We start from the raw sequence: 21,075 nt of genomic DNA on the forward strand, positions 1-21,075 counted from the left end.
CCAAGAGGCCTGAGGATAGTAGTCTATCCTTGATTTTTTTAAAAGTCAAAATATTGATTATGGGGCTGGAGAGGTGGCTCAGCAGTTAAGAACACTGGCTGTTCTTGGAGAAGACCCAGGTTCGAATCCCAGAACCCACATGGCAGCTAACAACTGTAACTCCAGTTCCAGGGTATCTGATAGTCTCTTCTGTCCTCCACAGGCATTGCAAAACATGGGTGCACTTACCTACATGCAGGCAATACACGCATACACATAAAAATAATAAAAATTATTTAAAAAATTGATCATGTTACCAACATATTATTGTTACAACGGGAACCTACAATTAGAAAAATAGCTTTATATATCCATTGGAAAAAAAAATCACCAATATTATCGTCTGCAGTAAACAAGATTTTGTTTGTTTTTTGTTTTTGAGACAGGGTCTTTCTCTAGTCCTAGCTGGCCTGGAACTCACTATGTAGACCAGGTTGGCCTTGATCTCACAGAGATCTTCCTTCTGAGTGCTGGGATTAAAGACATAAGCCACTATGCCCTGCAATAGAGAAGGTTTTAATTAAAATATTTTTGAAAGAGTACCACATGGACATAATTCAAAATTCAAATGGATGAAGTAATACATGGGGAACAACAATATTCTTTCTTCTCTTAACTTCATGCTATCCAGTTCCCTTTCCCAAAAGCATCACCGTTCATTAGGAATGTTTCTAGAGATTCTTTGGTCATATACAATGATTTATGTGTATGTAAATATCATTAAAATAAATTGCATTTTTGTTTTTATTTATGTAACATTTTGAATATGTGTTAGAATGATTAATTTATAGCTAAACATTAAATTAAAATCTTGAATTAAATCTATGATTTTCTAAAAGTAGGAAAATTATAAGAATCCATGTAATTTAAAATTAATATGTACATAAACTTAAATGTGGGAGTGGAACTGTTTCTATTGATAGCAATGCATGAAAAGTTACCAAACAAAATGAAAATTAAACCAAAATTAATAAGCAACCATTAATACATCTCAGAAAGGAGATGAAAATATGATTTGGATTATGATGTAACTCTGCATTTCCTTTTAGGAATGAACTGGAATCTACGAGAAAAGAACTAATACAGAAAGAAGATGAAGTTAAATGTAAATTGGACAAGAGTGAAGAAAATGTATGTTATATTTAACAATAGATTGGATTAAATTTCAAATACTAAAAGCAATAAATACATAAAGTGACATGTACTATTGTATGCGTAACTGGTGATTTAGGTAGTATATAGGCCATCAGCCTTAGAAATATGTGTTAAATTGGGTTATTTTGTTTATATGATTATATTTGTGTGAACTAATTCATTTAATTCTAAACATCTAAAAGTTCAATATTTAATGTTCTAGTCTAAATAAAAGGCTCATGGTGTAATGATATGAATATACTGAAAACTTTGTTTTGTACCTTGATGAATATGGTTTCAACAAGTTGAAATAGAAATGTCACAAAACTGAGATAGTGTATGTGACATGATTATACAATATAGTATATATAGAAAGAATGGGAGAAAATTGTGCCAGTGTAGAAATACCATGTTTGATTATGAAGGCTTTGTGGTCCTCCACTCATTCAACAAATACTATCTAACACTAGGCGTTGTGCCAGGCATTGTTCTAGGTGCAGAGTTTAGGCTTTATTTATTTTGTTTGGAAGTAATAATCTCAGTTTTTCTTGAGGATGTGATACTTATTATTTGAAAGGCTACTTAAAAGTCTTAAAAGATCTGAAAAAAAAGTGAAATTGCTGGCCTAGTTTAGTTTATTTACTTATTTTTGAGCCAGTCATTGTGTCTAGGGAATAATTTGACCAGGCTTGAACTGCATGCTCTTTCCTGGAGACAGGGTTAGCCCTAAATACATAATCTGAACAGAATTACTATGGAATTTACAGTAAAGTAGTTCCCTGCAGGAAGGGTTCAGCCAGACTGAAACATTAGTCCTCATAGAAAAGACATCTAATTCAAACTTAAGTCAGGGCAGGCTTCCTGGAAGAGAAGACATGTAATTCACTTAGATTAAAAGGTATTAGTAGAAGGTAGAGTTTAACATATAGAAGAATATTCTAAGTTACAGAAAGCCACATATGTGGGAAGGCCTGAAAGCATGAGAGACTATGACATTTAAGCAATTAACATTTATTGTGGCTGAAAGAGGGAGTTAGGATAGTAGTAAGGAGAATGGGTAAAGATGAAAATGGGTAGAGATAAAAGTGGAGAGATGAGAGTGGAGAAAGATGAATGTGAATCATTTAAAGCCATGGTAATATACATTTAGGGGTTATTGAAGAACTTTGACTTGAAAATTGTTATATTTACTCTTTAGAAACCTGTAAGACTGTTGGAATAGCCTGAAGATAAACTGATATTTTTTAAAAGGGCTTAGAATGGAGCAGACAAATTCCAGGTTCTTTCTTTCTTCTATTTTATTTAACTGCAATTTAAGTATTGGTGGCTATGGAGATGGCTCATTTGGTAAAATGCTTTCCATGCAAGCATGAGAACTCAAGTTCAGATCTCCAGCACCTGCATAGAAGAAGTTGGACACAGTGGCTCATGTTTATAATCTCAGCCTTGGAGAGGTGCAGACAGGCACATACATCCCTGGAGCTTATTGACTAACTAGCCTAGCAGAATCAATCAGCTCCAAGGTCAGCAAGAGATCCCACCTCAAAAAATAAGATGGAGAGTGATTGAGGAAGATGCTTGATGCCGACCTCTGGCCTCCACATGCATGCTCATGTGTGCAGACACACAAGCATGTGCATGAATGCACACATACAAGCATAACGGAGAGGCAGAGGCAGGCAGATCTTGGTGAGTTCAAGGCCAGCCTGGTCTACATAGTGAGTTCCAGGACAGCTGGGGCTACAGAGAGACCGTGTCTCAAAAAGACCAAAAAAACAAGTATTATTTTATTAATGTAGAAGACATTAATATAAAGAACTAAATGAAAGATAAGATGGATATACTATCTTACTTTGTTTTCCATGGTTGGATTTTAATTTACCTATTAAAACAGTTTCTGGAAGGAGTTCAAGTTATAAATATTTTTTAGATTGTTTGCTTGACATTCAATTGGATTACATTTTCCCCAGTCTATTGCCTTAGTTCAGTTATTTATTTCATACATGCTTTATATATCTGAGCTTCAGTTTCCTCATCAGTAAAGTATGAGTAATAATACTGTGCTGGATAGCTTTAGTGTCAACACACCTGGGTTGAGGGAGCCTCAATTGGGGAATTGCCTCCATTGGACTGGCCTGTGGCCATGTCTGTGGGGCATTTTCTTGATTGTTGAATGATGTGGGAGGGCCCAGCCCACTGTGGGGTAGTGCCACCCCTGGGCAGGTGGGCCTGTGTTGGATAAGAGACCAAGCTGAGTAGGGGCCAGGAGAGCAAGCCAGTAAGCAGCGTTCCTTCATGGCCTGTACCCCAGCTCCTGCCTCCAGGTTCCTGCTCTGAGTTCCTACCTTGGGCTCCCTGATGAACTGCGACCTGGGAGTTGTAAGTTGAATAAACCCTTTCCTCACCAAGTCGGTAGTGGTCAGAGTGTTTTGTCACAGCAGTGAAGAAAAAGACCAGGACAAATACCTATTCTTTCTATTTTACTGAATTGTTTCAATCTTCAGATACATGTTTTTGAAAGATATATTTAAGACAAAGATTTATGTAAAAGATAACTTACAGAAATTCAGGATAAACTGGGAAAGCTCATAAAATACTGCAAAATTTCTTTGAATTCAGATAAGAAATATGAAGATTGACATAAAACATTAACATGAAAGTGATTTCTAATTGACAAAATGTATACGACATGCCAAGCAATATTTTGATATGTATATACATTGAGAAATATTAAATCCTAAAATATATAAGAAGTAAATAAAATTCTGTTAGCATTTTAAATCTGATTTTATTATTTTTTAGGCCCGAAGTATTGAATGTGAAGTTTTAAAGAAAGATAAACAAATGAAGATATTAGAAAATAAGGTATTTTCAAATTATTAAAGAATGTTTGGGAATAAGAACTTTATGAAAATATATGTGTGACTGTATTCTGAAGGAACTAGCCTTTCTATTACTCTGTACAAAGAAGTCTCCGTTCTCCTTAGGCTCTGAGTAATAATACAGTCTTTTTATTGCAGATTTTTAAAAGAGACTCTAGACTCATTGGTTTTTTTATAAGCCTTCAAAGAACAAAATTTCATTAAACTATATTAGCTTTCTGTTTTCATCTTTAAAATTTCATACTCTAAGCAGCTATGTTAATTGTAGATGTACTTAAAATGACACGATGGTTTTACCCATCATTGTTAGGCATTTCTTCCATTTCTAAAATTAAGCTGCAGAAAAATTTCTGTTCTCTTTATGTGAAGTTATTTTTACTTGCCTGGATGCCCATCCTAACTTTTCCCTTCTCTAATCTCACTATACTTTTGCCCTAAACTTAGTCTTCCATGTAATGAGCAGTCCTCTGGAAAGCCTATTTCACTTTCTGGAGTTCTGAACTCTAATGAATCATCACCACCATTTTCTTCTATCTGAGGATTCTGTTAAATAAAATTCTTTGTTTCTATGCACATTTATTAGGAAGCTCATTCTGAGAATCTAAGCAGATTTCTGCCAAAAGTAAAAATTTTGGGTATATTTTAAAAATAAAAATTTCATGTAAAAATAATTTTACCTGCTAATGTTTTTATACCTGTCTCATCAGCATAAAAATCAGCAAATGCTTCTCGTTTTTCTGTAGCTGTGATTAACTTTTATCTGAACTTTCTCAGAGACCATCTTGGACTTGGGAAATACAAAAGTTTAGATAAGTCATTTATAGCCAGGCATGGTGATGCATGCCTATATTCTCAGCTCTCAGAAAACCAAGATAGGAAGATTGCAGTTTAAAGTCATCTTGGGTATATAGTGAACTATGATACTATCTCAAAAATATTACTTGTAAACAGAAAACACAGTATCATATAGAATTAATTTATATTCAAAATATAAACTATGACCATGTGTGAGTATGGCAAGAAAAGCATTTTACAGAGTATTTGTGCTCATGAAGAAGATTAATTTTTTCCTCTTGAGGGTCCTTTATGAGAATTAAAACACCTGTGGTATTTTAGGGCCCATTAGAAATCTGTGCTGCTTTTATGGTACTTAAGATGTTTCTTGAACTTATGCATTTTAATTTAGTTCTGTATGTACTCAAATTGAATAATACCACAAAGTAAGATATTAAAATGATTTAGTTGGTATTTTAGTAAGAGGAATTGGAATTCTTTCAGGACTGTGGGGTATTATAGTATGCTTCTTTCCCAAATATAATAATGTAAGAATCTCAGAAAGGAGAAAGAGATAATAATCAGTAATGAAGAAAAAAATTATATTCTTGCCTCTGCTATTGCTTTTCTCTGGCTGTCTAATAAAAGGGGTCAACTTTCTATTTAAGGTTGACCAAGAGGTCTAATTTTATTAAAATAGTTGGATTTATATGTTTATTAAGTAGATTAAGAAATTTATGAATGTTAACTTTATTAAAAATACATATACTAACAGAATGATTTTTGAAATCATAAATGAGCTTTATGTCACATCATGCAGTGTTTGATTACTCTAAAGTTGCCTATTTTGACCAGAATATTGAGTAGAATCATTTAATATTTCATACTTTTGCAGTATAATAGTTTAAAGAAACAAGTTGAAAATAAAAGCAAGTATATTGAAGAGCTTCACCGGGAGGTAAGTTTTCTTTATAAGTATTCTCAAAATCAGACCAGATTTTCACTATAGTTTTAGAAGACATTGCTTTCATTTCTAGCAATTTATATGTAATTCAGTGGCATATGTCTTTTGAAAATATTTTTATTCTTTGAGAATTTCTTACATTACATTTTGATCATATTCACCTCTGATTCTCCCCCTTACTCATTCCAGATCCACCCCATCTCCCTACCCCACAACTTCTTGTCTTCTCTTTCTCTTAATAACTCATTTAATCCAACTTGTGTTGCTTGTATAAGCCTAAATTTGGGGCCAGCCACTGGACCTGCCTGGGGCCATACCCATAAAGAAAAGTTGATTCTCCCTCATCTTCTCAGTTGTGCGTAGCTCCTTAGTTTGGGGTAGAGGCTTATGAACCCTTTCCCACTCCATGCTAGAATGCTGACTGGCTTGATCTTGATCTTGTGCAGATCCTGTACAGGCAGCCACAGCTACTGTGAGTGCTTTAGTGCAGCAGTTCCTGTCACATATAGAAGACACTGTCCCTCTGTCCTCTCTAACCTTTGACTCTTGAGTCTTTCAGCTTCTTCTAAGATTGGCTCCAAGCCTTCCAGGGGTGGGGTGTGATATAGATGTTTCATTTGTAGATGAGCATTCCACCTACACTTATTCAACTGTTAATTTCTGTGTTAACCATCTACTACACAAAGAAACTTCTCTGATGAGGTCTGAGAATTATATTAATCTGTGGGTAGAGACATACAAATCTCTTACTAATCAATTTAGTACTAAAGGTAATTATTTCTAATTTTTAACAGAATAAGGCTTTGAAAAAAAAGAGTTCAGCAGAAAGCAAGCAACTGAGTGCTTATGAGATAAAGGTATCTGACATTTTAATTTTCTTAAATATTAGTGGATACATGATAATTTAGAAATATTACATAATTTATAAATTACCTTCAAAGATTATGTTTTTGGATTGATATGATCAATTCTTATTTGTGTTAAAATGCTTATTTGTGATTTACCTGGGTCAGAATCATGTGACTGGCTTAAAATATGTGTGTGTGTATATGTCTGTTTTTTTATTTTCTTTACTCATATATTAAAATGGGATTAAGCTTAGAATATATATTTTTAAAAGCTCCAAGTATGATTATCCTTCTGCACAAAGGGTTCAAAAATTATCAACTTTGTAGAAAATAAGGCCCTAGAATATAAGCTTATGATGTGAGGGCCAAATTTTGTCATCTTCTAAGTGTTTGGGCAATGATTGATGTGTATTAAGTGATTAATAAATAGATTTTGAATCTTTATTGGAAAGTACCAGTTCTCAGCATATGAAGATAGCAAAAAATCCCATAAACATTTTAGAAATATTGTTTGCAATAAGAAACACAAATACTGTGGTTAAAATGAAGGCAAATAAGAATTTTCACAAACTTCTAACAGTATATAGAAAAGTAGTTGATAGATACATTCTGTAGTTATGTACTTAAACTTCCGAGATAGGAAAAATGTACAGAAATAGTCGTAGCAATATTATTTACAGTAGCCCCCAAATTTCAGACAATACAGATGTCCATCATTAATATGAAAATCAGTTAAGAAATTACCCTAAGATAATCTTAAAGTTGAATTTTTAGCTAAAAAATGGAATGTTTTACAAAACAGATATTCTTACGGTCCTAATCATACATTTAAAAAAAATGAGTTAAGTTTGGGGCTGGAGATATGGCTTAGATGGCTCTTGCAGGAGACCTGGGTTTGGTTCCCGGCACCCACATGGCAGCTAACAACTGTCCTTAACTCCAGTTTCAGGGGATCTGACACCCTCTTCCAGCCTCCCTTGGCATTGCACACATGGTACACTTACATATATGCATGCAAAACACCCAACACATCAAATAAATTAAAATTTTTTAAAATGAGTAAAGTATTAGTAGAATTAAAGCTGTGTAAGTAGAACTTAGTTTGAGAATCACAGAAAAAGATTTTCAAAAAGAATAGTGCCTTACAAGATGTAGAACAACATCAAGTGATTTAAAATACATAATTTGAATCCTTGAAGAGGGGAGGGAAAAAAAGGCGAAAAGAAAATTGAGGAATTACTCAGTTTTCTTGTTTTTTAATCTATTGATGCTTTGGCAATTTCATATATGTATATAATACATTCTGGTCAGGCTCATCCCTCTATCTTAGCTCCTCCACCTACACTAGCCTCCCTCTTCCCATCAAGTTCCTCATCCCTTTAAATATCTTTTTGTTTTGTTTTTGTTTTTGCTTTGTGACCTACTGGGTTTAGTCAGTGTGTGTGAGTATGGATGTGGAGCTATCCACTACAGCATGAGTAACTCACCAGTGGGTACATCACACATTTTTTGTCTTTGGTAAAAACATAAACTTGACCATCAGTAAACTCAAAGCAAGATGAATAGAAAGAAAAGTATATCTAGGTAGGCATATCTTAAAGTGTTAAACAAGAGATGAAGAGAAACTTGTAAAATCACACAGAGAAAAATGTCACACTCTAGAACAGTGACACTAATAATGACTGACCTTGTATCATGGCCGTGAAAGCCATACAACAAAGGAATGACATTTGTAAAATACTGAAAGAAGTACGTGGTAACTATAGGATTTTGTATACAGAAAAATACCTTTGTAAAATTAAATTGAGACAATATCAAGAAATACTCAATTTCCTTAGGCTGCAGGAAAATGACATCAAGAAGAAATGTAGATCAGTAGAAGAAATTAAAAGCATTGGAAATGATAAATATGTACATGAATATAACAGGCTTTTATATTTTACTTTTCCCTCTAGTTTTTAAACAGATACATATTGTTGCTTAAAATTTTTTAAAATATCAAAAATTTTAAAATTAGGCATTATAGGATTTATAAGTTCTATAAGAACCATAGAACAAAGGATGGGAAAGTAAGTATAACTATTCTGTAATATTTTTATATTTTTATTTTTATGTTATTTATGAAGTAGTACATAATTAACTTTTGGGTATTCATGTATGTGCATGTATGTAGAACTGAGGATAACCCCAGGTGTTGTTTCTTGGGCATTGCCCACTGTTTTTTTGCAACAACGTCTCTCTCTGGCCTAGATTAGGCTAGATGGCCAGAGAGTCATAGGGATCCACTTATATCTGCCTCCCCAGCTCTGGGATTATAAGAATTCATCACTATGTCTGGCTTTTTAAATGTGGGCTCTGGGGATTGAACTCAGGTTAATGACTGAGCTATCTCCCAGCCCCAAACTGTTGAGGGGTATGTGATAAGTTAGTGATATATATCTGTCTTAATTTGGGTTGTTATAATAATGTACCACAGACTGGGTGGCTTATAAGCAATTGTATTAGTTACTTCCCTTGTTGCCAAGACAGGAGGTAGAACATTATTTTGGCTCACAGATTGAGGTACTACAATCTGTCATGATGAGGTGACATGGTGGCAGGTTATTCCATGGTAGTGATGAGAACATATGGTGGCTAGTTAGGTCATATCAGCAGCTTGAAAGCAGAGAAATTTGGTTGGAACTGGAACTGGGCTACACCCCATAATGCCTGTCCCCCAGCAATCCACTCCTTCCAGCTAGGCTCTGTCTCTTCTTATAGAGTTCTATAACTTCCTTAAACAGGGCTACCATTTGAGGACCAAAAGTTTAAACCCATGGGGCTGTGGGAGACATTTTCCACTTTAAGCCATAACATTCTGTCCTTGGCCTCCATAGACTAACAACCATCTCACAATACAAAATGAATTTAATATAATTTCAAAAGTCCTCACAGTCCAACACTATTCAAAAGTTCAGTTTGTTCTGAGAGCCAAGGTACTCTCTTCTCTGTAAACTTCTGTATATTTTTTTAAAAAGTAACATACTTTCAATATACCTGACATAGAGTAAACATTCTTATTCCAAAAGGGAGGAACAGGAGAATGATAAGAAAAGATCAGACCAAAGCAAGAGTGAAACCAGCAGGGCAAACACTAACCCTTGCAAGTCTGTATCCTTGGGGTCACTATGATACCATCTGTGATCCAAAGGGCCTGGGTAGTTCTACCACTTCAGCTCTACTGCCTGTACCACATGTGCCACTTTTGGGTCTGATTTCACTGGGTGCTTACTATTCTCAGTGAATAGTCCATGTTTCTGGCATCTCCAATATCCCGAGGTGTATTAGGGAGAGAGAGAGAGAGAGAGAGAGAGAGAGAGAGAGAGAGAGAGAGAGAGAGAGAGAAACGTTCTTGTGTTCATCGGGTGTAAAAAACCAATGGCTGCACCACACTGGAGAGGCTGAGAATCCACAGTCTCAGTCCACTAGGCTGGATGTCTCAGTAGTCCCAATCTGGCGCTGAAGGTCTGACAGATTCCAAAAGATCAGCTAGTCTTCAGTCTACGGCAGCAAGGTGAACTCACCAGCCAGAGAGAAGGCAAGCGGCAAGAAGCCTGGCGTTCTCCTCTGCCTTGGCCTTTTATACGGGCTGCCATCAGAAGGTAACACCCACATTTAGGGTATGTCTTCTGACTTCAGATGATCCAATTAAGAAGATCTCTTTCATTACAGTTAATCCCAGATCCAGTCAAGTTGACACCCAGGATTTGCCATTGCATGAGGTATCTATGCACATTAGGCTTTATCTCCACAACTTCATACAAAATTCATCTAGGAGCTTTATGCAGGAAAATTGTTCCTGATATGTTTCCTGGCCTCAGTGGCTTTCTGGAACTTTAAAGTCCCTATGTCTTTATTTTTTTTTATAAATGACATAATTGTCTGCATTAAAAACACCAAGGTTTCTACAAAGACACCATGGTTCCAGCAAGTGAATTTGTCCAAGTTCCATGATAAAAGGTCAGTAACAAAAAATAGATTGAGTTTCTATATACTAATAGCTAATACTTGAAAATTAATTTAAAAAATCATTTATCATGGCATCAAAATCTATAAAAGATATGTGTAACAAAACATATGCAATAATGTTGCATTAGGAAAGTATTAAATGTTGAGACCAGCCAAAGAAGACTTAGGTAAATATATATGCTATTGTGTTAACGGTTTTTTGTTTTGTTTTGTTTTTTTGAGACAGGGTCTCTCTATAGCCCCAGCTGACCTGGAACTTGCACTGTAGACCAGGCTGGCCTCAAACTCACAGAGATCTGCATGCCTGTGCCTCCTGAGGGCTGGGATTAAAGGCATGTGTGACCATGCCCGGCTTGTGTTAATGTTTTTAATTTTTCAGATTTTCACACGTTAGTCTAGAGGCTCAGTCAATTCCCATCATATTTCCAGCAAGTTTTCAAAACATACTTTTTTATTGAATTTTTATCATTTTCATGCAGTATAATGTGATGGTATTTAGATCCCCTTTCCTATCTGCAACTCTTACTGCCCCATGCCCAATTTAATGTATTCTCTTATAAATATAAAACAGCCTATAGTGTCTGATTTGTGTTTCTAAATGTCCTTCGATGTGGGTCCATCCACTGGGCCCACCAAGAGTCCCATCCCTGTTAGGCACTGTATTTCCCCTCCCCAGCAGCCATCAGTTACCAAAAGTTCCCAGGTTGGGTTGAGATTTCTTTTTTTTCTTTAATTAAATTTTTTTTGTGTGTATTTCATACAGAACATCCCAAACAATCTTAATCATCTTTACACCCCCATCCCAAATGGCACCCTCCCATAGCCTCTCCCCCTCCCCTCACTGGAGCCCATATACTCTGTCATCCCTGTTACTTCCCACTGTGTTGTCAGTGCCCCCAGCTGTTCCCCTTTGCAAGTCCATCTAGCTGAGTCTAGTCAGCCTATCTAGAGTCCCTTGTTTTAGGAAGATCAGCTCTTCTTCATCTAGTAGCAATCAGGTATCAACATTCCTTTAGATAAGATTGGGGTCCGCTGTTCATTTTCCTAGTTCTGTGCTTGGTTACTGTTTGCCTGAGTTTGCATAGGACTTGTGTATACTGACAACTATGCCATAGAATCATATGAGCAGGTTCCCAGGAGCTTGTAGAACTGTTTCCATATGGTCATGCCCATTCTCCCTGGCTCTTACAATCTCTCCGCTCCCTCTTCTGTGATGGTCCCTGAGCCTTGAGTGGATGAAGTTTAATAAAGGGGTCCTGTCCAAGGACCATTATTTAGCAGACTCTTGATCTCTACACTTTAGCCATTTGTGACCTTTTGTGTTCCTGGCCCTCTCACTGCATGAGGGACTTTCATTATTGAGAACTGATTCCTTAGTGTCCTCTTCTTTATCTGTGCTCTGTATTCCATGAGCCTTAGGTATAGAGGTTGCATTGCAGATGTGTCCCTTAGGCCTGGGCAATTAATAGACAATGTCTATGTGTGACCACTGTGGTACTTGGTGTTAGTCTCTGACTGCTGGAAAGTGAGCTTCTTTGTTGAGAAGTGACTGGGATGTTTGTCTGTAAATATAAGGAGAATATTTTGTATATAGTAAGAAATCTTATTAGTCTAATGATGTTAGAGTTTTGGGGTTTTCTCTAAGATCTATGACTACTCCAGCCGTGTGTATTAGGTTATGTTACAGTACCACATTAGAGTTTCTTCCCTTTGAGTGGGCTTTTAGTCCAGTTAGGTAGATGTTGATTGCCCCCAAGACAAAAGTGCCACTACTGCACCAATGGAGTGTGTTGTGCTGGCCATTGATGTGGTTATTTGGTCTTGAAGCTGGTGCTGTATCATCCAATGATGTTTTCCCTTGGTACTTTCATAGTGTTCTTCAAAACTATGAGAGCTTGCCTTCAGGAGAAGTGGCTTCCAGGTCAGTTGCAGCTCTATTTCTCCAAATCCTGTGTCTGACGAATGTTCTGTCTTCAGCAGTAGGGTCTTACCTTCAAGTTCTAGGAGGCCATCAAGGGCTGTGGCAAAAGCCTGAGTAATTTTGGGAGTCTCTTGGACCACCCAGGCAAAAAACTCAAAGGAAGGTATCTCCTATCTGGCATTATTTCTTGTTATATAGCCTTTAGCTATATACATGGACTCTTAAAGAAATGTACTGATCACTTTAATCATTGGTTATACTTTCCTTTTGGGTGTTTAAGACCATATAGCTGGCCCATTTCAAATAACCAATTTATTTTTACTCTTAAGGTCATTTGAGGATCTGTTCCTCGGGGGTCACACGGGCTTGGGAGGAGCCCCTGGCTCTTTTCTTTTATCAGTTCCATCTACGTGAAGATAAGTCAAAGGTCACGTTTGAACATGGCTGGCTTCACTTTGGAAGCATGGAGGAAATGTTTCCTCTGTGTTGACCCTCCTCTTTGTAGACTGGTTCAAGTCTATCTTCTGGGATCTCCATGGCCTTCCCGAATAGGAGGACAGGCGACTTGCCACAGTTACAGGAGATTTTGAGATATGCTTTGTTGTCCCCTGGAACTTACAAAAACTTTATTGAGAATTTCATACATGCAAATAAGGTGTTTTGATCAAATCCATGCCCACTCCCTCTGAAGAGGTAACCCTAAAATCTTAAGGGTTAGATACAAGTTCCCAAATATTTTTGACATTTTTGGCCTTTGGAACAGAGTATGTTGCTAACAGGTCCAAGGACATTTTGACTTTAAGCCAAGAAATTGGCTACATTTCTTTGGGGTCTTTTTACCCTAAGTGCCTAGCCAATTCCTACCTCCTATTCTTATCACGCTATCCCCTGAAGGGGTTACCCAAATTGCCAATAGGGAATAGGGATGCCGACTGCTCTGGCTTCTTCCATGCTGAACAGGGATGCAGGGTGAGGCAACTGGAGTACCCCTTCAGTGGGTCTATCTAAATACTCCCAAATTGCATAACTCTTGTCTCTAAGGGGAGAAGAAAGTCCTTGTATCATGAATAGGAGATGTGAAGGAGAAGTAAAGGCAAGAGTAATTAGCATTACAAGTTCTAGACAGGGAACTAGAAAAAAGTCAGAACAGGGCAATTTTCAAATGCTCATATGAAAGTCCATTGGAATTTCTTGACAAGGGGTTCCAAAAGCATCCCTCTATTGGGTTCTTCCTCATTTTTCTTTTGTCTTCTAAGGCTGGACTAGTTGGCTAGGAAGAGTCTTTATACCCCCATTGCCACTGGCACTCTCCCATACCCTGCCCCTCCACTGGAGCCCATATACTCTGTCGTCCCTGTTAAGGCCCTCTATGTCAAGTCAGTTTCTCCAGATATTCCCCACTGCAGGTCCATCTACTGAGGTCTAGTCAGCCTATCTAAAGTCCCTTGTTTTAGGAAGATCAGCTCTTCTTCATCTAGTAGCAATCAGTTGCCAACATTCTGTTAGATAAGATTGGGGTCTACTGTTCATTTTCCCAGTTCTATGCTGGGTTACTACTGTCTGCCTGAGTTTGCATGGGACTTGTGTATGCTGACACCATTGCTGTAGAATCATATGAGCAGGTTCCCAGGAGCTTACAGGACTCTGTTTCCATATGGTCATACACCTCCTCCCTGGTTCTTACACTCTTTCTGTCCCCTGTTCCGCGATGATCCCTGATCCTTAGATGGTTGAAGTTTAATAAAGGAGTGCTGTTCAAGGATCAGCATTCAGCAGTCTCTTGATCTCTATGCTTTGGCCATTTGTGACCTTTTGTGTTTCTGGCCCTCTGCTGCATGGGGGAGCTTCATTAATAAGAAGAGAGATTTGTTAGTATCCTCTTCTTTACCCCTGTTCTATGTTCCATGAGCCTTAGGTGTAGAGGTTGCATTGTAGATGTGTCACTTAGGCCTGGGCAATTCAAAGGTAATGTCTTTTTGTGACCAGTTGTGGTACTTGTGGTGCAAAGAGAGCTTCTTTGATGGTTGGTGACTGGAATATTTGTCTGTAAATATAAGGATACATATTTTGCACATAGTAAGAAATCACGTTAGTCTAGGGATGAAAATCACATTGGTCTAGGGATGTGACAGTCTTGGGGTTTTCTCTAAGATCTGTGACCACCCCAGCCATGTGTATTTTGTTATGTTTACAGTACCACATTTGAGTTCACTCCCATTGAGTGGGCTTTTAGTCCAATTAACAGTTATCTGTTGATTACCCCCAAAATAAAAGTGACAATGCAACACCAATGGCATATACTGTGCTGGCCATTGATGTGGTTATTTGGTCTTGTAGCTGGTGTTGGATCATCCATTGATGTTTTCCCTTGGCACCTTCATAGCACTCTCCAAAGCTATGAGAGATAGCCTTTAGGGGAAGTGGTTTCAGGTCAATTGCAGCACTGTTGCTCCAAATCCTGTGCCTAAAGTATGTTCCATCTTCAGCAATAGGGTCTTACCTTCAAGTTCTGGGAGACCATTAAGGGCTGTGGTAATGGCCTAAATAATTTTGGGAGTCTGTTGGACCACACTGGCCAGCAACTCAAAGGAAGGTTTCTTCTTTCTGGCACTGTTTCTTGTTATGTAGCCTATTGCTATACACATGGACTCATGTAGAAATAATGTATGTATAATTTGTCTTTAGGTTGTTGGACTAATATGATTCCCTCCGGTTTTATACAATTAGCTAGGCATTATTTATCTCTCCTCTCTCTCTCACTACCTAACCCTTCCACCATGGTTTCTCCACTCATAAAGTGTCCCTATTTTTTCCATTTGTCCCTTGATAATACCAGTCTTCCTATGGTTTCAGCCTCTCTTGAGTGCCCTTTCCCTTTATCCCCAAGGTTCCTTGTATAACCTTCCCTCTCCCCTCTCATTTAAATAACCCCATTTTAAAAAAAAATCAATTTTTCCCTTAGTAAGGCCTGTTTCCTATTGTTCTTCTCTCTCAGGTTCTTTCTTTCCCTTTACTGCTCTGGTTCCTTTTCATTATTCTGGTTCCTGCAGTTATGTCTGGGTACATATTCATTTATAAGGGTTTGGTGCTAGAATTTACATATGAGGGACAACATATACATCATTTGTTTTTCTGAATCTCTGTTACTTCACTTAGTATAAGAGTATCAAAATTTTTTAAAATTAAAAAAAATAGGGCTGTAACATTTCCTCTCATGCTTGAAGTCCTTGAGTCAGTCTCCAGTACTAGGATGGGGAGGACGAGCAACAATAAACATTAGTGAACATATCAGTTAATCAGAACCCTTGTATATTACTCTCAGAGTGTAAAACAACATAATTGTTTTGGAAAATAGTTTGGGCATTTATTATAAATCTAAACATGCAATGCCCTATGAACCAACAGTTCTTTTCCTAAAAATATGAGATTTGAAAACTTGTTTATTAAGTCTTATGTAAGAATGTTTATAGCAGTTTGATCCATAATGACAAAAATTAAAAATACTTCAAATGTCTATTAGAAGGAAACTGGGTAAGTATCTGGCATATTCATAAAATAGAATACTACTCAGCAATAAAAAACATCTATTGATACCTATAGAAATATGAGTAAATCTTGGAACATGTTGAGTGAAATAACTTACTAGAAGGGAGTATGTGTGGCATGATTCCATGATTAGGACAGACCAAATGAATTTATAAAGATAGTAAGCATAATAGTTTATTGCCTGGTGAGCAGAACTATATTAATCTGGCAATTTTGTGGGATTATGGAAATTATATCTTTATATATGGTTATAAAGTCATTCATTAAAGCTTATCAAATGTCATATTTAATGATGAATGTGATTGTATCTCAAAGGAAGAAAAGCTGAATTCATTTTTGTAATTATTTAATTGTTCTAGTCTTCAATTTGATAAATAGTATATTTCTAAGTTCCACTCAATTTATCTATATTTTCTGTAGTTTAAAAATTATCTCCAATATAGTAAGATTTGATTAAAAAATAAAACTAAACAATACTCTATCTGTAGTAATATTATCTTTTAATTTCTGATGTTGGTTATTTTGTACTTGTTTTGATCAGCATCACTAGTATTTTGTCAATTTTGGAAGTTTTAAAGAAAAACTTTGTTGAAGATCTGAAAAACAACACCTGCAAGATTGACTTTTCTATAAAGCTATAGCTACATATCGTATTGTGTCTGTCATGTTAAAACATGAATTTGACCCAAATATAAAAGCCATGAAACAAGCCTTTGATCTTTAGCATTTTTAGCAAAAATAAAATAAAATACCTAAGGAATAAAATGGATAATTTGTAAAGGATAAGCTCTTCAAGCACTACTTTTAAAAAAAGAACATGAATGCATGAATGTTCAGTTAAATATACAGTAGACTGAACCTTTGTCACTAGGAATCATAACACTTTGTCATTTAGCCTTAGCACATAAAAGTATGTAGTGTCAAAGGAACAGAATCATCAACATTCAAAAGAAGCTTTGTCAACTTGGCAATAATATTCTGCAACATCTCTTTGGACATTGAATATCTTGGTAGAAGTTTTGAAATGGAAAAAAATTGAAAAGAAAAGAGCAGTAACCTCTTTTATTTTCTCTGTTTAAAAATCAAGCAAAAACTAAGCATCAACTCTGTTATACATGAACATCCTCAAAGTACATCATTTGTAAAAGAAAAGGACTAAGAACAAAATTATTTACAGTGATCTGAACACAAAGAGTGAGATCATAGTCATGCTGCTTTCCAGTGGTACTCTGGAGGAGCCACTTTATTTCCCTTGCACTTAACAAAGTAGAATTCTTTGCCAAGAACTTGAGTAAATCATGAACATAATTCAGTAAGAAAGACTCTTTTTATCCCAAGGCCTACAGGCCAATTTCACTCCAATTCCTACAAATAATCTTAGTTGATGTGGTGGTCCATATACTTGGGAGATAGGTGGATCAGGGTGATTCGTGAGAATTTCAGCATAGTGCTGAAATTTGTAGAGTAGCTACAAATTTGAAGTAGTCTTTTATCCATGCTCCAGCTTCATTGCCAGTATACTTATTGTCTTTTCTCAAATTTTCCTATGATTTGTATAACCCTTCAGGATGGAATCCACATTCTTTGTGGCAGGAAGATAAAAGGACTGTTTTAAATTGATTACATTTATTTGGTGTGTGTGTGTTATGTGTAGGTCAGAGGGCAACTTGCAGAAGATGAGGTTATAGGAAATGAAACACATTTCAGTATACAACAAATGTAAGGAAAGTAGTTAAATCATGATTTCAATGAATCTTTTAGTTTACAAAACCACAAACGAATGTGAAATATTTTCAAGTATTCTATAGCATTTACTAAAATTAATTTTCTTTATTTTTAGGTCAGTAAATTAGAATCAGAACTAGAAAGTGCCAAGCAAAAATTTCAAGAAATGACTGACAACTATCAAAAAGAAATTGAGGACAAAAAGATATCAGAAAATAATCTTTTGGGAGAGGTAGGAAAAGCTAGATGTGTTTAAGAACCTATACTAAAATGGCTTGTTGATTTGTATTTAAAAAATAAGTAATTAAAATTTTTTATTTTAAAATATCTAATACATTTATAATAGGAACAGTTGTCAGAATTTATAGAAGCTGGAAGTATCATTGTTATTCTAAATACTTAAGCATTGAATAGCATATAATTAAAAAAATTACTAAATATTAGAGTGTTTCACTGTCATTCCACCTTTTGAAACATCCTAAAATAAACCAAACAAGTGATGCATTTTTTGGTCTTTTTTGAGACAAGGTCTCCTGTAGGTCCTGGTGGTCTGGAACTTGCTATGTAGACCAGGTTGGCCTCACAGAGATCTACCTGCCTTGGCTTCCTGAGTACTGGGATTAAAGATGTAAGCCACCACTTCTGGCAAAACATTCATTTTTTTACAGAGAAGTTGAATTTGCATGTGCATGAGCAAATGTGTGCATACTTGTGCTATAAGGTCTAGAACCAATAAATAAAAAGCATTTTTATTTATTTGGTAGGTTGAGAAAGCCAAAGCAACAGTTGATGAAGCAGTAAAATTGCAGAAAGAAGTTGATTTGCGGTGCCAGCATAAAATAGCTGAAATGGTAGCACTTATGGAAAAACATAAGGTAATTTATTTAAGGAAAATTATATTTAGAGCCATATTTTTATTAAAATGATGAACTCAAGGTAGTCTGATTTGTCAGGAAAATTATTTTTCCTAGAACAGTCACTAACTATATCTGGACTATTAGTGGTCTCCAATTTCTATAAGTACAGATCTTAACTGTTCAAAGCTGAGCTGAGATAATATTCCCTTCAATAAATCTTTATCACTTATAGTAGATGGAAGTAATCACTCTTTCTAAATTCGTCTCATAGCACTTACTATCTTTTATTAGTTCCATACCCAGGATATTTCTCGTTAATATTTGTATTCTTTTCATGTATCTAATATTTACTAGGCTAAACAAATTCTTAAAGGAATAACCAACCAGATAAAAGGCTTAATATTTGTTATAAATGTTCTCTATTTTGTATTGTTAAAGTAATTCTTTATTTTAAAAATTTTGTGTGTATGAGTGTATTACCTGCTTGTGTGTAAGTGCACCCATGTCCTGCAGTGCCTGCAGAGGTCAGAAGAATAGGTCAGATTCTCCTGGAACTGGAGTTACAGACTGCTGTTAGCTTCCACGTGAGTGCTGGGAATCGAACCTGTATCCTCTACAAGAGCAGCCAGTGAGTGCTCTTAACCACTGAGCCATCTCTCCAGTCCCTAAAGTAACTCTTTTAGGAAATTATCATTCTCTTTAAGATTGGAGGGGAAGTACTAACCTATTAACTATTAAAAATTGTTATTGGATTCTACCATTACTATGAGGCAACTTATCAATAAGGAGTTTAAAGTAGAACTTAAATGGCATTGAAAACTAATAGAGTCAAGCAAATTTAGTTTGTTTTAATCCAGTGCAGTTCATAATCCATATTGCTACTTATTAAGTTGTTTGGCCTTCAGTCAGTGGGAGCCTTTTCAAACTGACTGGCAAGTCTTTTCAAGCTGACTCAAATAGTCTTTGGTAGATTTCTTTTTGTTAAGACAAAAATTTCAAGGCTTGTCTCATATTTCCTGTCCTGGATTTGGAATCAATCACTTTTCTAAGAAGTCTTTGTGTTATATATTGAACAAGATTCTCAATTTGTAGCCTAGACTGGCCTTGAACTTGTGACAAGACTTCTTTAGCCTTCTGAGTCCTGGGATTATGGGCATGGTGAGCTTGTCCAGGTCTGCTTTATCTTTTAAATGATGAAATTTAATGTTCCCAAACAAAATAGTTATTTTTTGTTCTTGTGTTATGTCCAAGATTTGCCTATGCTTGAATAAAAGTGTATAATATATAGATTATACACTTAGATTGCTTGAATAAAAGTGTATAATATGTAATATGGAAAATATATAATATATAGCTGCTTCCCTGGATCTGCACCACTGGCTAACTCTCCTGGCCTGCTCCCCTATCCTCAGGCCTCTCAGGGTGGGTCCATCGCGGAGCCCCCCGCGCCTTGACTCCCCCGGCCTCATTCGCCCTTCCATCTCCCCTGCTGTTCTCTGCTCCTGGTTTGGGCCCTGCGCCATTCCTGGTCTTAGGTCCCCAGACACCTGGGGAACCGGTGCTGCTTCCTGATCATTTTCGCCCAGGCCAGCTTGGTGCCTTCCTTGGGCTCCAGGAGCACTGCTTCAGCTGGACCTGGCCCTGCCCTCACCTCTCCCTGCTTCCCCGGACCTGCACCACCAGCTAATTCTCCTGGCCCGCTCTCCTGCCCTCAGGCCTCTCTCGGGGTAAGTCTATCACGCAGCCCTCCGTGCCTTGACTCCCCCAGTCGCATTCACCCTTCCATCTCCCCCGCAGTTCTCTACTCCTAGCTTGGGCCCTGTGCCATTCCTAGTCTTGGGACCCCAGACACTTTGGGAGCCAGTGCTGCTTCCTGACCCTTTTCACCCAGACCGGCTTGGTGCCTTCCTTGGGCCCCAGGAGTACTGCCTCTGGACCCGGCCACGCCCTCACCTCTCTCTGCTTCCCTGGTCCTGCAACACCCGCCAGCCTCTTTCTGGGGCTGACAGCCTCTTTCTGGGGCTCCAAGGCTTACCTTTCCTCTCCCTGATCCTTTGCATACAGTACAACACAGCTACTCAATCCACTTCCTGAGAAATCTTGGGGCTTCTTCCCAACCATCTGACTTTGCATCCCTGTGTGGCACGCCCACAGAGAGGATCTAAGGTCAGTCCAACACCCAAGTTCTTGAGGCCAAAATCATTCTTAGAAAATTCCAGACCTAAGGAGAAAGTCTGAAAACTTATGACCCACATTGGAATTGGGCCACCTCGGAACTCCTGAAGACAAAATCAATCCGGCCTCGACAAGATAAAATCAAAAGAGAGAACCAGAAGCTTAGACGAACCAGCTCTTCATACCCAAAAAGTAAACCACA

At 37.0% G+C, this 21,075-nt stretch overlaps 1 protein-coding gene across 1 annotated transcript in view; it reads left to right on the top strand.

Moving 5' to 3' along the window:
- The window catches only part of Sycp1 (synaptonemal complex protein 1), a 152,282-nt gene that overhangs the window by 89,293 nt on the left and 41,914 nt on the right, over positions 1-21,075 (top strand). The window contains exons 21-26 of the mRNA XM_008834012.2: positions 1,089-1,170; positions 3,976-4,038; positions 5,725-5,787; positions 6,588-6,650; positions 17,957-18,073; positions 18,606-18,716. Of these exons, the coding sequence (XP_008832234.1) occupies positions 1,089-1,170; positions 3,976-4,038; positions 5,725-5,787; positions 6,588-6,650; positions 17,957-18,073; positions 18,606-18,716 (499 nt within the window). The remainder of the gene's footprint in view (positions 1-1,088; positions 1,171-3,975; positions 4,039-5,724; positions 5,788-6,587; positions 6,651-17,956; positions 18,074-18,605; positions 18,717-21,075) is intronic.

The sequence above is a fragment of the Nannospalax galili genome, unplaced genomic scaffold (genome assembly GCF_000622305.1).
Source record: "Nannospalax galili isolate Female #2095 unplaced genomic scaffold, S.galili_v1.0 scaffold475, whole genome shotgun sequence".
Lineage (NCBI taxonomy): Eukaryota > Metazoa > Chordata > Mammalia > Rodentia > Spalacidae > Nannospalax > Nannospalax galili.